At 37.9% G+C, this 16,448-nt stretch overlaps 1 protein-coding gene across 2 annotated transcripts in view; it reads right to left on the bottom strand.

The window, feature by feature from the left end:
• MGAT4A (alpha-1,3-mannosyl-glycoprotein 4-beta-N-acetylglucosaminyltransferase A) overlaps positions 1 to 16,448 on the bottom strand; it is a 108,169-nt gene that overhangs the window by 33,586 nt on the left and 58,135 nt on the right. For both annotated transcript variants that reach the window (XM_027128889.1, XM_027128890.1), the window contains one exon: positions 11,168 to 11,301. In XM_027128889.1, coding sequence (XP_026984690.1) covers positions 11,168 to 11,301 — 134 coding nt within the window. The remainder of the gene's footprint in view (positions 1 to 11,167; positions 11,302 to 16,448) is intronic.

Raw genomic sequence — 16,448 nt, 5'->3', positions numbered from 1 at the left:
CATCAAGCTCTGAGTTTAGATTAGCAAATAAAATAGACAAGATCTCTGCCTTGTGAAATTTAAAATTTGTGGAAGATGCAGTCCATAAAGAAAACCAAAATTAAATATATATATATATGTATTTATAACTGAATATTTATTAAGTGCTATATAACTAGTATGCAATAATAGAGAAAAGGAAGCAACCTATTTAAACAGGATAGTCAAAGAAAGTCTGAAGATTTGACATCTGAGCCCAAATCTGATACATATTGCTATTCAAATCGACACAAATAAACAGAAAATACTAAAAGGAATATTGTAAATTAATTGATATGTTAATTAGGGCTTTGCCTCTGCCCTTAGGGTATGTGCAAGATAATCTGCTGGAAGAGATCATAGCGTAAAATTTTCTATTTTGTATATATTTTAGAGGGTATAATATGCTATTATTATACACATGTATAGACTGGGGGGTGCTGCTCAATGCGGTGCTGAGCAGGAAAGCTGGGCTTGCACGGCTGTGCTGGAAAATACAAGTCCTGGTGAGACAGGAGGGTTGAATTAACCAAACAGGCCACCAAGTGGTCACTGGAAATAGGCCATAAAAATAAGGATGGGGCTTCCCTGGTGACGCAGTGGTTGAGAGTCCGCCTGCCAATGGATATCATCCTTATTATTATTATTATTATTTGCAGTACACGGGCCTCTCACTGTTGTGGCCTCTCCCGTTGCGGAGCACAGCCTCCGGATGCACAGGCTCAGCGGCCATGGCTCACGGGCCCAGCCGCTCTGCGGCATGTGGGATCTTCCCGGACCGGAGCACGAACCCATGTCCCCTGCATCAGCAGGCGGACTCTCAACCACTGCGCCACCAGGGAAGCCCGAGAGGTCATTTTTATATAATAAAGAACCAATGAGAATTCCAGAAAGAGAATGTGTACAAGCGACAAATCAAAAGGACTAAAATGACAGGCCTGTGCCAGAATGAAGCTGGCAGCTCATAATAAATTTTGTTTCCCTAGGGGTCCAAGGAAAAGCTATTCCTATACACCTAGTGCTTGGTTCAAGTTCTTTAAATTCAGTGCAGATGTACCAACTAAGGCTAACAAATACCACAGTTAGCTTGTAGTTTCTAAAATAGTCAAGCTGTTCAAAGATAAAAAAGAAAGCGGAAGTGAAAAGGACACACAAGTGAAAAAAAGAAACCTACTTCTTCATTTTCAATATATCTCTCATAGCCTTTCTTCCTTTCCTTCTCCTAACAGTCAGCTGATGCTACAGCAACAGTTCTCAAACTTTTGTGATCAGAACCCATTCAGTTCAAAACATGTTCCTAGTTTGATGACTTCTCACCACCTCCAAGCCTAGCCTGGATTATTACAAGTTTTCTAAGTAGCCTCCTCGCTTCTGCCCTTTCCAAAGCAGCCACTGTGATCCTTTTAAAAGATGAGTTATACCAAAAATGCATAACTGCAACCTAATCATGAGAAAACATCAGACAGACCTAAATTGAGACATTCTACAAAATAACTGACTAGTACTCATGAAAAGTCTCCGAGTTCATGAAACACAAGAAAAGACTGAGGAGCTGTCAAAGATAGGAGGAAATTGAACTTCCCGGGTGGCACAACGGTTAAGAATCCGCCTGCCAATGCAGGGGACACGGGTTTGAGCCCTGGTCTGGGAAGATCCCACGTGCCGCGGAGGAACTAAGCCTGTGCGCCACAACTACTGAGCCTGCGCTCTAGAGCCCACGAGCTACAACAATGAGCTACAACTACTGAGCCCGCATGCCGCAATTACTGAAGTCCGCGCGCCTAGAGCCTGTGCTCCGCAACAAGAGAAGCCACCGCAATGAGAAGCCCGCGCACCGCAGCAAAGAGTAGCCCCTGCTCACCACAACTAGAGAAAGCCCGTGCGCAGCAACGAAGACCCAACACAGCCAAAAGTAAATAAATAAATATTTTTTAAAAAAGGAGGAAATTAAGGAATCAGAACAACTAAATGTGGTGTGATATTTTGGATTGTACACGGGAACAGACGACCTTAGGTGGAAAAACGTGGAATGTGAAGAATGTCTACAGTTTGGCTAATAGTATTATATCAATGTTCATTCCCTGGTCTTGATTATTTGGCTACATAAGTTGTTAACATTAGAGCAGTGAAGGGAATACTCTGCATTACTTCTGCAACTTTTCTGCAAATCTAAGTTATTTCAAAATAAAGTTTTTTAAAGTGCCTTCAAAGAAAAACAACGTTAAGTCAAGTGTCTTCTCTACTTGAAACCCTCAAATGGCTTTCCAGATTAGCAGTTCACAAGACAGACCCACTCCCTGTTTTCATAAAGTAAGATTTTATTGGAACACAACCCCATCCTTTCATCTACGTGGTGTTTCTGGTGTGTTCGGGGCTACTACAGCAGAGTTGAACAGTTGCAGCAGAGACTGTGTGGCCTGCAAAGCCTAAAATATTTGTCATGTGGCCCTTTACAAAAACACTTGGCCACAGTTTCCTGACTGAGGGTAAAAGCGAAGTTCTCATGATGGCCTGTAGTGTGCTCAGTGATCTGGCCCAACCTGCTCCTCCTCTGCCGACCTCCTGCTGCTAAGCCCCTCACCTTTTCTGCTCCAGACACACAGGCGTCTCCTTGCTGTTTCACAAAATGTGCCCAGCAGTGCCCTCACGTGAGGGCCTTGGCACGTGCTGTTCGTCTGCTTGGACTGTGCAACTCTTGCACCCTTCAGGTCTTTGCCCAAGTGTCCTGACCACTCTGATAAACCCTCCCTTGGCAACCCTGTACTCCCCTTCTTATGTACTCTGATTTATTCTCCACAGCGTTCTCTACCATCTAACACATCATACATTTGTTTTTTATCTGTCCTTCTCTACAATGTAAGCTTCATGGGGTAGAGGCTTTTATTAGATGATATGGCTAACACCGCTGCGTCAGTAAATATTTGTTGAATTACAAGCAAGTTTTATAAGATATTATATATACATATACGTATATATGTGTGTATATGTGTGTATATATATATATACACTTTCTTCCTGACTGGCATTTCTGTGATTTATAACCAATGCATAACATCTTAAAATCTACCTTCTAAAAAAATTACAGGCCAAAACTACTACTGAAGCACGAAGACAGTAATCTGTGATTTAAAATCAAGAATAGAAACAACTAATAACTAGACAGATCATCAGCAAGTCTGCAGAAGACTTGCACAACACTATCAACCAACTTGACGCAACAGGCATCTATAAAACACTCCTTTCGACAACAGCAGAATCCATTCTTTTTAAACCACACGGAACCTCATCAGGGTAGACCATACACAAGTCCATAAATAAGTATTTATAAATTTAAAAGGTCTGAAATCATGCAAAGTTTATTCTCTGACTACAGTGGAGCTGAATTAGAAATCAAACAAGAGAAGGAAGTTTGGGAAATACACAAATAGATAAAAATTAAACAACACATTTCTAAATAAACCATGAGTAAAAGAAGTAATTACAAGGGGATTTAGAAAGTATTTTGATCTGAATGAAAATTAAAACTTGACATATCAAAATGTATGGGAAGCAGCTAAACTGGTACTCAGAGGGAGAGTTAGAGCTCTAAACTGCCTATATTAGGAAAAGAAACTCTCTAACCAATAATCCGAGTGTTCACCTTAAAAATATAGAAAAAGAAAAGTAAACCAAACTAAGAGTAAGCAAAAGGAAGGAAATAGTAAAGAGTGGAAATGAATGACATAGGAAAATAGAGGAATGATAAACAAGGTCCTACCATATAGCACAGGAAACTATATTTAATATTCTCAGATAAACCATAATGGAAAAACATATGAAAAAATGTATATATATATAACTGAGTCACTTTGCTGTACAGCAGTAGTTAACACATTGTAATTCAACTACAGTTCAATAAAAAAAATTAAATAATGAAAAATAGAGAAATGATAAAGTTAATAAAACTAGAAGTTGGTTCTTTTTTTTCTTTTTCTTTTTTCTTTTTTCGTGGTACGCGGGCCTCTCACTGCCGTGGCCTCTCCCGTTGTGGAGCACAGGCTCCAGACGCGCAGACTCAGCGGCCATGGCTCACGGGCCCAGCCGCTCCGCGGCATGTAGGATCTTCCCGGACCGGGGCACGAACCCGTGTCCCCTGCATCGGCAGGCGGACTCTCAACCACTGCGCCACCAGGGAAGCCCTAGAAGTTGGTTCTTTGACAAGATCCAAAAAAAAATGATAATCAACTGAATAGTATCACCAGAAGTTTTTCTACTTTACCTGATGGCCAGCCAGCTGGAGCTGAAAGACCTAAAAGATCTCACTGGGGGAGCGAGTGGGGAAGAGAAAGAAAGGAAAATGGCGGTAGGGGTAAGAAGAATGAAGACAGGAGACTGCTGTCTAGCAAATTAACCTTGAGGAACTATTGGACTCTCAGCCATGTGCATATATAGCTAATAAATATTTTTTTCAAAAGGAAAGACAAGGGTACAGAAAAAAATATTCCCGTGTAATGCCAGACTACAAGTTAAGGGCACGAGCCACCGTCTAATGGATTTTTTAAAGATTTCTAAAATCCTTCAGTACCTTCCTCACTTTAGTTCAACGAGTAAAAGAATACTTAGAATGAAATCTGTTCTTTTGCCTCTATTAAGAAAGATGACAAAAAGGTAAGTATGAGAGATTGAGAAAACATAAGTACAGAGAGGGCGACTGTTTCTGAGGCTACTGTACTTCTCAGGGGCTTTGGGGTGGAAAAAAGTTCCAAAGCATTCAGGTAACTAACCCCTGGCTGAAAGCACCACTAAAGGGTCTAACCAGAAAAGACTAAACCACTCATACAGAGTTCACCCAGGAACACAGCACTGACATTACACACAATCACCAATGAGAAACAGTTACAAAACTGCAAACTCCATTTTCAGTAAGACCAAAATTAATAACCAAAATTCTCAAACTCAAAAGGAATCCAGTTTGGTTCCAATAACCCGAGGTCATGTGCAGAACCGTGCAGAGTAGTTATAGTTGCAGGAAGCAGCCCGACTCTGTAGCAGCTACAAAGACATGGTCTGATCAAGGAAAATAAACAAAACACATAACACACACACACAGTTAGTCTGGAACACTACTCTGTCCCTCCTTCAATGATGATTCATAAAAAAGGAACCAACACAGCAACTACAGAAAAACATAAGAAAAAAAGGAGAGCTTCAACAAAACCTATGAACAAAAACAACAAAAGCTACACTTGACAGCAACAAAATAGGTGAGAAATTGTGACCAAATATTTCCTCAGTAATTGAAAAGAAAAACACCCCATTGAAGCAGTTGCTGTGGTGAAGCAATTTCAGAGAGCAGAAATGATTGTAATAATTTTAAAATATACATGGAAATGCAAAAGATCTAAAATATCTAAAGCAATCTTGAAAAGAACAAAGTTGGAGGACTTAATCCTACCCGTCTTCAATACTTCAAAGCTACAGTAATCAAGATACTGAGGAATTTGCATAAGGATCAATGCACAGATTAATGGAACAGAACAGAAAAAAGACCCACACTTATAGGGTCACTGGATTTTCAACAAAAGCACCAAAGCAATCCAATGGGGAAAGGAAAGTGTTTCGATAACTCGTTATGGGAGAAAATGACATCTATATAAAAAACAGTGAACTTTAACATGACCAAAAATTAACTTGAGATAGATCACAGACCTAATGCACAAGTTAAAACATGAAGCTTTCAGAGAAGAAAATCTTTATGATTTGGGGGTAAGCAAGGGTTTCTCAGGTCATGGAGAGCAAGAGTCATAAAAGGCAATATTGACAAATTAGACTTCATCAACATTAAAAACTTCTGCTCGCCAAGACAAGGCAAAAACATGAATAGACTTCCACAGATTGGGAGAAAATATTCACAAATCACGTATTTGACAAAGAATGGTATCCAGTATACACAAAGAACTCTGAAAAACTCAATACCACCACCACACAATTTTTTTAAACGGGCAGAGTTTTGAAGACATTTTACAATAGAAAATAAAATGGATTAATGATGGATAGAGATGCGATAAATGAAAGTACTAAAACATTGGTAGAATCTAGGTAGGATGTAAACAGGTATTTACTGTAAAATTCTTTCGATTTTGTTGTATGTCTTAAAAGTTTCATAATAAAAAATACCATTCAAAAGTCCTTTCTTGAACTTAAAGAAGACTTGACTCCATACCTAAAGAACATATCCTGTGCCAGGGAAAAATGATCTACAATGGTTAAAATCAAGACATAGTATACCAAAATTACTAGGCTTTAAAGATAAAAAAAGAATCTTTTGGGCAACCAAGCAAAATATGGATTTCTTACAGCAAAAAATAAGAAAGATGGAAGGTCATCTGGCTAGCTTCAGCAATAGCACTATACCATTCCCCCATCCTCTGGAAAAAAAAAGGGGGGGGAAAGAAAGAAAGAAAGGAAACGAAATGTAACTGTCGGTTTCTATACCCAAGCAAATATAAAGAGGCAGAAGATAATTTTTTTTTGCGGTACGCGGGCTTCTCACTGTTGTGGCCTCTCTCGTTGCGGAGCACAGGCTACGGACGTGCAGGCTCAGCAGCCATGGCTCACGGGCCCAGCCGCTCCGCGGCATGTGGGATCTTCCCGGACCGGGGCACGAACCCGTGTCCCCTGCATCGGCAGGCGGACTCTCAACCACTGCGCCACCAGGGAAGCCCCATCAACATAATCTAGGTGTTACGGTTTAGGCAAAATTCTGACCGAAACCACTTCAAAAACTCATTTCGTCTCTTTCTTTCACTTCGAATAGTATTTAGCCATCTACCCCTATGCCTCCATGTTGATTGCCTGTGGCGGTTATCTAGCAATTCAGGTATTTCTGAAGATACAACCTGTATCGGTCAGGATCTCCGTTGCAACGGACAGAAACTGATTCACGCAGAAGAGTCAGAAAAGCAATTTACTGGAAAATGATTGGTTAGAACTTATAGAACCTCCAGTTAGGCTGAGGAAGCAGGCTAGGAAGGTGGCAGAAATAACCCCGGACCACAGCCAAAAATCAGAGAATGCTCCTAATGCCACAGCCTGCAAAGCCCTCACCATCAGTCCTCAATGCTCTGGACACTGCCCCTGTGGCCCCTGGAGATGACACCACCACCACTATCACCAGAATGGACTGTCCACAACCCCTGCTTCCTTAGAAAATATATTTCTGCTGGCGTACAGAAATATAAACTGATCCTGTATCCAGCCACCTTGATAAACTTCCCTATTATTTCTAACAATCTGTCTTAGAGGGGGTTTTCTGTGTCATCTGAAAACGATGAAGCTCCACTCAAAGTCCAGGAAAGGAATACCCACATGGCTGAGCCCAGGTCACATGCCTGAAAACTGGGTGAGCAAATATCTGGCATTTTTAGTTTCCACAGTGAGAGGAAGACACTCCTTCCCACCAAGCTTCATAAAATGGGGAATTCTCCAGATATAAGAATGGGACAGACAAAACAATTTTTGGTAAAATTCAGAGAACACTGTAGGAAAACATTCTATCAGAAATGATCATGACAGAAGTAATAGAAATAATTATATAAAATAAGAAGAAACATTATAAATTAATAATCAAATATATAACATAAAAAATAAGGAGGCATACAGACAACCAAGGATCATTAGGATACAAAAATAATCGTTATATTCTAAGTAAAAGTAAACACAAGAATGATACAATCTTAAAATGTGAACACCACACTTGGACTAGCCCATGGATCCTGCAGAGCAGGTGGAATTCATTCCCCTCCATTCCTCCTGCAATTCCAGAATACAGTCAGTGAACTTTAAATAATGCATCAACAGCCAACTGTTGAAAACCTTGAATGTTCTGTAAATGTCTCATCATAGAAGACCAGTGGACCCCTAAAGGAAAAGTCATCAGAGAGGAGCGAAGAACTAGAAACACAGCAAATAATTACTTTTCTGTCTCTCTCCTCTCCTCCCTGAGGGTAATCTTATGGTTCTCCCTTCAAAGAAAAAAAAAAAAAAAATACAAAGAACAGAAACTCAAACAAGAATGAAGAGACTATGACCTCCTTTACTGTCTATGTGTATTCTTGTCCAGTTTTTTCATTCTTAATTTTCTCCTCACATGTTAAAGTGGACCTGAGGTAATTCACACTTTTATAAAAGCTGAAAATATTTGCAAAAGATACATTACTTTGGCCTATTTACTCTAGATGAATTTCAAGTGGGAGAGTGGGGAGAGTTTCATAAAAGGGATGAACTGGGGCCCGAAGGAGGAATAAGAAAGACAAAGGAAGAGGCAATGTTTCGGGCTGAGGAATAACACAAACAGAACTGAGAATATCCAAGGTCTATTCAATGAGCTGAGAGCAGAATGACTACAGCCCAGACCTACTAACACTATGATGTAAAGAGCCTTTAATAAACAGATGGGAAACCTGGAAGAGAAGCAGTTTGGGGAAACCAGACTAATTTAGTTATGGACAGGTTAAGAGTTGCCCATGAAATACTTCAAATAATGATATCAAGTAGGCAGTTAGAAATAAGAGACTCGGGAAGAGGCTAGAGATCTAGATTAGGAACCATCCCACACGTAGGTCACGGTCAAAGCTGCAGAACAGGCACTCGGGACTAGTGTTAAATGAGCCCCAAGCTACCAGACACTTGGGTGAAAACTCCTAATCAAACGTAGAACCAAACATGGTGAGTAATAATTTCAGATTGCCTAAAGGCAATGCAGTGAATTCTGTAAACTAATTCTTCTGTTCAGAATAGATTTTCTTTCAAATATTGAAATTCTATATAGACACATATACAAACACTGCAGTTCAGGAGAGGAGTCCTCCGAGATCAGAACACTGCTGACCCCTGGGCCACATTTTCAGTTTACAGCGTCTCTCCGTGCACAATCTCACTGCATCTCCCTGCAGCAGTGCTGGGCTCACAAGGCTCAATGGCACTGTTCTCCTTTTAGACATGAACAAACTGAGGCTGAAAGAGAACACGACCTGCTCAAGTGGCAGAATCCAGACCCTGAACACTGGTCCTGTGACTCCAAACCCAGCGTTATTACATCTGAGTGATCAGAGAAACGGATGCAGCAAGAGGGTCTTGAATCTTCACGCAGCTCATCTCTGTCTATAGGCTGAATACTATTTTTCAAGTGCATAAGGAGGATTTTTCATTTTGTAGTTTTTAAATTTTAAGGCTTTTTTTCTTATAAAAATCAATACACACTCATTGCAAAAAAGTTGTAATTTTACAAAACTGTATGGTATCTCCCCAAAACCTCAACTCTCAAGGTATCTGCTACGAATAGTTTCGAGGCTATTCCACAAGACCATTTTCTCTATTTATTTTATCAATGCACATTAGGAGCTGTATAAATGTGTCATGTGCTGGAATATATTTACATACTTGCAAATGTTTCCACTGGATCGATTTTTAGAAGGAGAATGTTGGGTCACAGAGGAAACTTACATTTTAACAGCTATTGCCAAACTGCTTTCCAAAGAGGCGGTACCAATTTCTACTGACATACAATATGTGACTGACAAATCTGATTACTTAAAATGTAAAATTTCTACAACAAACAAAAAACATCATAAACGAAGTTCATGAAAAAAACAAACTGAACGAAAGAGTTAATTAAAGAGTTAATGTCAAAGAGTTAATTCCTCTCATATATGAAATTTCTTACAAATAAAAAATTACAAATTAAAAAAATGAGCAAAGCCTATAAAAATAAGTATAAAAATAAGTATAAAATAAAATAAAAAAATTAAATAAAAGTATAAATACAAATGGTCAAAATATATATAAACCAACATTTAATCCCATTCAGTAAACAAATCCAAATTAAACAAAAGCAATGTATTATTTTTACCCATCAAATTGGCCAAAATAAATTTAAAGACTAATATATCTTGCAGAGCATGGGGACAGGGAACCAAGCTCTCTCGCAGACTGCTGGAAAAAAGGATATTAATGGCTCAACTTCTGCAGAGCGTCTTGCCCAGGTGTGAACATTTAATGTATGTGGACTCTACCCAGCAATTCCACTTTTAGGAATTGATCCCGCATCAGTAACCAGACAAGTGCACAACCATTTATTTACAGTAATGTTCAATACAATGCTGAAAAGAACAGCAAAAGTGTGGAAACAGTCTCAACTGGTCTGTCAATCAGAAATTAAATAAAGTATGATAAAACCAGACAATGGAATGTAATATAGCCACAACAATGATGGTGTGATAACTATTCACTTTACCATGGGAAAATGTCCATGATATTAAGCAATATACAGAACAATTCCATTTATATATATGTATAGGAAAAATTTCTTAAGATATATATATTTCAGAATAGCAATAGTAGCTATATCTACATGGAGGAATTACAGGTAATTTTTCAATATGCATTTCTGTAATTGTTTTGAACAATATACACGTGTTTACTTTTTATATTAAAGAAGACACAAGAACATTTTCATTAAAAAAAAAAAAAAGACAGAAAACACTGAAAAGTTGGGAATCAGTGGGCCAGAACCAGATGAGATTATAAATCTTCTCACATTCCAAAATTCTATATAATAATTAAGGAAATATTTACTCTAGGGTGCTTTTTCATCATTAAAAAAACCTCCTCAAGATTTATTCTTTCCCCATATCTTTTGAGGAGACTAAAATATAAGCAATATAATAATTATAATTAACATGATATTTGACTTTTAAAATTATAGTGTGGCTGCATCTTGGGAGTACAGAGAAGGGGTAGAGAGAATAAAGAGATGATAAAACCCCAGCCTACACTAAACCTTTCTCAGGTTTCAAAACTCCCAAAGAACATCAATGCAAATCTCCAAATTCAGGTCCTAGAGCCAGAAATGGGGACTCACTGTTCATAAAGATCTATGAATATAATATTATCCTAGTAACAGGATATTACCATTCCTGGATTGTAACTGCACAAGAGAAGTTAAGGCAAACGCAAGTTAAACTTACATTTAACTAGCAGATGGAATATACTACCTAAGCTTTACTCATCACATTTTATAAAAAAGGTTTATAAAAGCATTATTCAAAATATGGTTTCAACTCTTACAGATTATACGTGGTAAAAAAAAGAGCAACAATTAAATAATTACCTCTCCTATGAAGACAACTATAACACAGTCCAGCTTCTCTTCAGGATACAGATTATCAATAAGGGAATGAAGAGTTTCTATGAGGTAAGATTTAACTTCTCTCTTCACTGTGGGAACTCCCATTACTATTGAAACTGAAACAAAATAATGATAGTAATTATATTAAAAGATTTTGCAAAGACAATGCAGAAAAACACCACTGTTTTACAAGTATTATACCCTCTCAAATTGATAGAAATAATTGGAGGATCAAAATATACTACATTGAAAGAAAGAAAAATAATCAAAGAATGTGGGGCACACCTAGTATACAGTAATTCTTTTCCACATGGCTTCTCCATAAGGAAGGAAATAATGTCAAAGAACTGATAAAGATGAAAGACATTAAACCACACGTTAAGAATGAACGATGGTAAAGTATAAACAACAGATTTTATTATACAACTAAAACTTAGAAACATTAAACACATCTTAAAAATTAAAGTCTCACATGTCATATATAAGATGTCTTAAGGAGGACACAACATCACTTCTGTGGTTTTCTTCCCAAATTCATAACCTCAATCTAACCATGAAGAAATGTCAGACAAATCCAAATTAAGGGGACACTCCCCAAAGATCAGGAAAGACAGAGAAAGGATGAGGAACTGTCCCCAACTGGAGAAGACTAAGGGGACATGACAATTACATGAAATATGGGATCCTGAGTCAGATCCTGGAACAGATTAAATAATAATGATAATAAAATGACAGACTCTAAGATCTAAGGTTAACAGCATAGCATCAATGTTAATTTCTTGGTTTTGATCATTGTATAATAGCTATATAAGGTGTGAACATTTACGGAAACTGGGTGAGGTATATGGAAACTGTGTACTATTCATGCAACTTTTTTTAAGTCTAAAATTACAGTCAGTTCTACTATAATGCTTGTTTTGAAATGCAAATTGTTCCTACATGATTAATACATTAGAAAACAATTTGAGCATGAAGTCAATTTCACATTTGCTTTTATGCAATTTCTCCCCTGGGACAAACACTCACTAGGTGAACACAGAAAATGGTACCCATTTGAACTGAGTTCAGAATACTGAACCAAGCCATGTAGAAATACCCAAAATGCACAGCTGCCTCAGTTCACTGCATGCTGTAAACCACAGCTATCTACACCTGCTGTTACAACTTTCTGGCAGATTTCAGTCAATCCGCTTTGTACCACTTCACAAAAAGCTTCCAAGCTGCAGTCCTTCTGAAGCCCACTTTAACAAGCAAACCTCAAGTCTTTTTCAAGGTAGAATACCATATTTATTGTATTTATGCATTTCTCCATCATTTAATACGTGCAAAATTGTGCCACTGCTTTTATTAGCTTATCTTTTCTTTATGCGTAACTGACAAAGCTTTTGAGTGTTGTGATCTTAACCCCATTTTTCTCCTTTTATTGCACAATTTTGCGTAGCACAGTAATATTTAGGAACACATATGTTATATTAGAGTACTTCAGTTAGTTTTTAAATGTAATATCTTTAAAAGTTTTAGGGACTTCCCTGGTGGTACAGTGGTTGAGACTCCGTGCTTCCACTGCACGAGGCACGGGTTCAATCCCTGGTCGGGGAACTAAGATCCCGCATGCTGCGCAGCGTGGCCAAAAAATTTAAAACATAAAATAAAAAAGTCTTAGTATCCTAAGTGTTACAGATCAGTAGAGAAGTATTTTGCAAAAGTTAAAATTAAGCCTTAACTATGTAACAGTTTATTGGAGATACTACAGAACACTTAGAGGTCATAGAATTCTAAAGTTAGAAGGAAGTGTAAAGATCGTGGATCCATGATTCTACCACCATGATTCTGCAGTTCTAAGGTCCAAATAGCTTAAGGGAGTCCCCCAAGTTTCCATACCACACTCCTCTCTTCCATTTTGGGATGAAAAGTTTCCAAGGGCTCAAAAAAAAGATTTACTATATTTGTTCTGAACATGTGCATTGAACACTTATTAAATGCAAGGCATTATTTTAGGTGTTAGGAATATAACAGCATAGATAAGGTCCCTGCCATCAGGACCTTTCTTACATTCTACAAGAGGGAAAAAGATAAATAATTTTAGAGGGTGATATGTAGTATATGAATTAAAACATGGCAATATTAGAAAGGGGGGGGGAAGAGGAAGTACCTCTACAGACACGGCAGTCATGGAAAGACTCTCTGATATCAACTGAGCTGGTACTTAATGATGAGAAAGAGAAGAGAAAGAAGATGAGGAAACAGCTAGGCGCTGAAGAGAGGATGATCTGAACAGTCAAGCAATAGCAAGAATAGAATGTCTCTAAAGCAGAATCAGCCTAGATTCAGAGGAATTAGTTAGGGATCTGATCACATAGACCCTTAAATTTAGTTTTAATTCTGAGGGCAAGAGAAAGGCACTGTAAGGTTGTAAGCAGGGGAGTGACAACATCCGATTTGTAATTTTAAAAGATTACCAAATTTTATGGAGAATAGACATAAAAGTGTTAACAAGTATAAAAGTATTTTGGAGAGATCAGTTAGGAAGTTACTGCAGTAATTTAAGGAAAAGATGTGGTTTGAATTAGGATGTTTGAAGTTGGAGATGAGTGAACAGATCTGGGATCCACTGTGGAGACCCTCACCAATGGGGCTTATGGCTGGCAGAGATAAGGGAAGGGGAGGGTCGAGGATGACCTGAGCAGGTGGACATGGGACCTTCTACTGAGAATAACACACCTGAGGGGGAAAGGGCTCCCAATCGAGATTTCTGTTTTGACCATGTTACTCTGAGATGCCTAGAGACAGGATGAGTAACCCCGGAAGCAAATTTCCATATACTTTAATCTACCTCAGAATTTTAAAATATTTAGAATATACGTTAAAAGAGTATAAACTATGCTATGAAGCATTTCTAGGAAATGTTAATGCATATGAAGTTCAAAAACTTTGTTCACAGAAAAAGCAAAATCCATGCTGACTCTAGTTTATGCAAAGAAAAATGGCATAAAGTAATAATGCAAATTCTCTCTTCCCTACCAGTCTTAAGTTGTTCTGTTTCTGTTTTAAGTTTAGATGGCATGTTTAGAGAAGAAGCCACTTCTCCCAAATAGACTGTTTTGGAGCTGAAATTTAAATTCTTTAGTTTAAACCAAGGCACTCAAGGACTCCAAAAGCACTAAAAAGGAAAGTACTAATTTCGGCTAAATCTACAGAATTAGAGTATCCATGCTAGGGGTAATGCACAAAATACCACAAAAAAAGACAGCTTTTCCTGCCTTCTGGGCATGTTGTAAGGTCCCCTCAGGTTGCGGAGCTGGGGGGAGGGGATGTGACTAGTAACAGGGCTTCCCTGGTGGCGCAGTGGTTGAGAGTCCTCCGGCCGATGCAGGGGACGCGGGTTCATGCCCCGGTCCGGGAAGATCCCACATGCCGCGGAGCGGCTGGGCCCGTGAGCCATGGCCACTGAGCCTGCGCGTCCGGAGCCAGTGCTCCGCAACGGGGGAGGCCACAGCAGTGAGAGGCCCGCGTACCGCAAAAAAAATAAAAATAAAAAAAATAAATTAATTTAAAAAAAAAACTGTTTCAGCTTAATAAGAATGTTAACCACTGAAAAGCTGGTTGACCAAGATTATATTATATTTATGATGGATAAAGTCATAAACAAATGGGCTAGAATAAGCATCTTCAAAAAAGAAAGAGAATGTCACATTCATAAAATAAGAAGAGCTGACTATAAAAGAACTTACTAGAGACCTTGGAAGTTTTAAATAACTTTAAAAATACTTCTACTTCCTTTTCATTTGCTTCTTATTCATGAGGAAATAGTCTAAACCAAAAAATGCATGAAATGGCAAAGGCAACTTACCCAAATAGTGATTATTAAAGGAAGAGACACACTATCAACTTCAGAAATAATTAATGATCAATGTTCTAAAGAACATAATTTAGAACATACTACATCTTATTAGTCTTTGTAATCCAGTATGTACCGTAAAAATATTTCTTGAATCAATAAAGACATAGAAGAATGAGTTAGTCTGAATATAATTTAAGAAGTATCATCTCCATAGGAAAAGTGTATAATTTTAAATGATTCATAAAATAGAAAGATGGCAGAACTAAAAAATGATGAATGTGAAAACTCAGAATATCGAAAACCAGTAAGATACCTAAGAATCCTATTGAATCAAATGCAGATTGAATCAGCTTTTTAAAAACATTATCATAAAGATTCATTTCAATACCTAAGAAGTAATGATTTTGTCATTTGTTAAAGACTTAGGAGCAAAATAATATTTGTCTCTACATCCTAAAATCTACAAAGAAAAGATTAACAAAGTTCAAAGTGGAGAAATAAAAAGTATAAAAGAATCATATATAAGTCCCACAAGGAAAACTCAAGAAGCCCTGGTGACTCTAACAAGAGGAGAAAAAAAATGCCATAGATTATCTTTTAGGTATTTTGGGAAAAAGATGCAAACCAAATTATTTCTATTACTGCATGAAAGGTTAAACATAAGTGACTATATACTTCTATTTCTGTAAGAAAAGTAGGGGCAGACATATGAAAAACTTTCTTGACATGACTGTAAGAGCTATTAATGTTGAAATAAGATACAAGAAAAAAAGTTATTTCTTTACCTCTCAAATTTTTAAAATAGAAAAGTTTCAAAAGTTTAAACATTGTTTTGCCTGGAGATAGGGCTTGAACTACATGTCTCATAATCCTTTTCAGCTCTATCACTCTGGTCTTTGGAGAAAAATATCTAACTCCCTTCAACATGGAGTTTAGAATGACTCCTGAGTTACTATGCACAGATCAAGAACTTTTTGTTCTTTAACCTGCCTTTTTTTTAAATTAATTAATTTTAAACATCTTTATTGGACTATAATTGCTTTACAATGTTGTGTTAGTTTCTGCTGTATAACAAAGTGAATCAACTATATGCGTACATATATCCCCATATCCCCTCCCTCTTGCGTCTCCTGCCCACCCTCCCTATCCCACCCCTCTAGGTGGTCACAAAGCACCAAACTGATCTCCCTGCACTATGCAGCTCCTTCCTACTAGCTAGCTATTTTACATTTCGTTGTGTATATATGTCAATGCTACTCTCTCACTTCGTCCCAGCTTACCCTTTCCCCTCCACGACTCCTCAAGTCCATTTTCTATGTCTGCGTCTTTATTTCTCTCCTGCCCCTAGGTTCATCAGAACCGTTTATTTTCGTTGCTTTTTTTTTTTTTTTTAGATTCCATATATATGTGTTAGCATACGGT

Source organism: Aethalodelphis obliquidens, unplaced genomic scaffold (assembly GCF_003676395.1).
Source record: "Aethalodelphis obliquidens isolate GAN/ISIS:26980383/991018 unplaced genomic scaffold, ASM367639v1 scaffold35, whole genome shotgun sequence".
Taxonomy (NCBI): domain Eukaryota; kingdom Metazoa; phylum Chordata; class Mammalia; order Artiodactyla; family Delphinidae; genus Aethalodelphis; species Aethalodelphis obliquidens.
The sequence above is the reverse complement of the archived record's forward strand: the minus strand, read 5'-3'. Positions and strand labels throughout refer to the sequence as shown.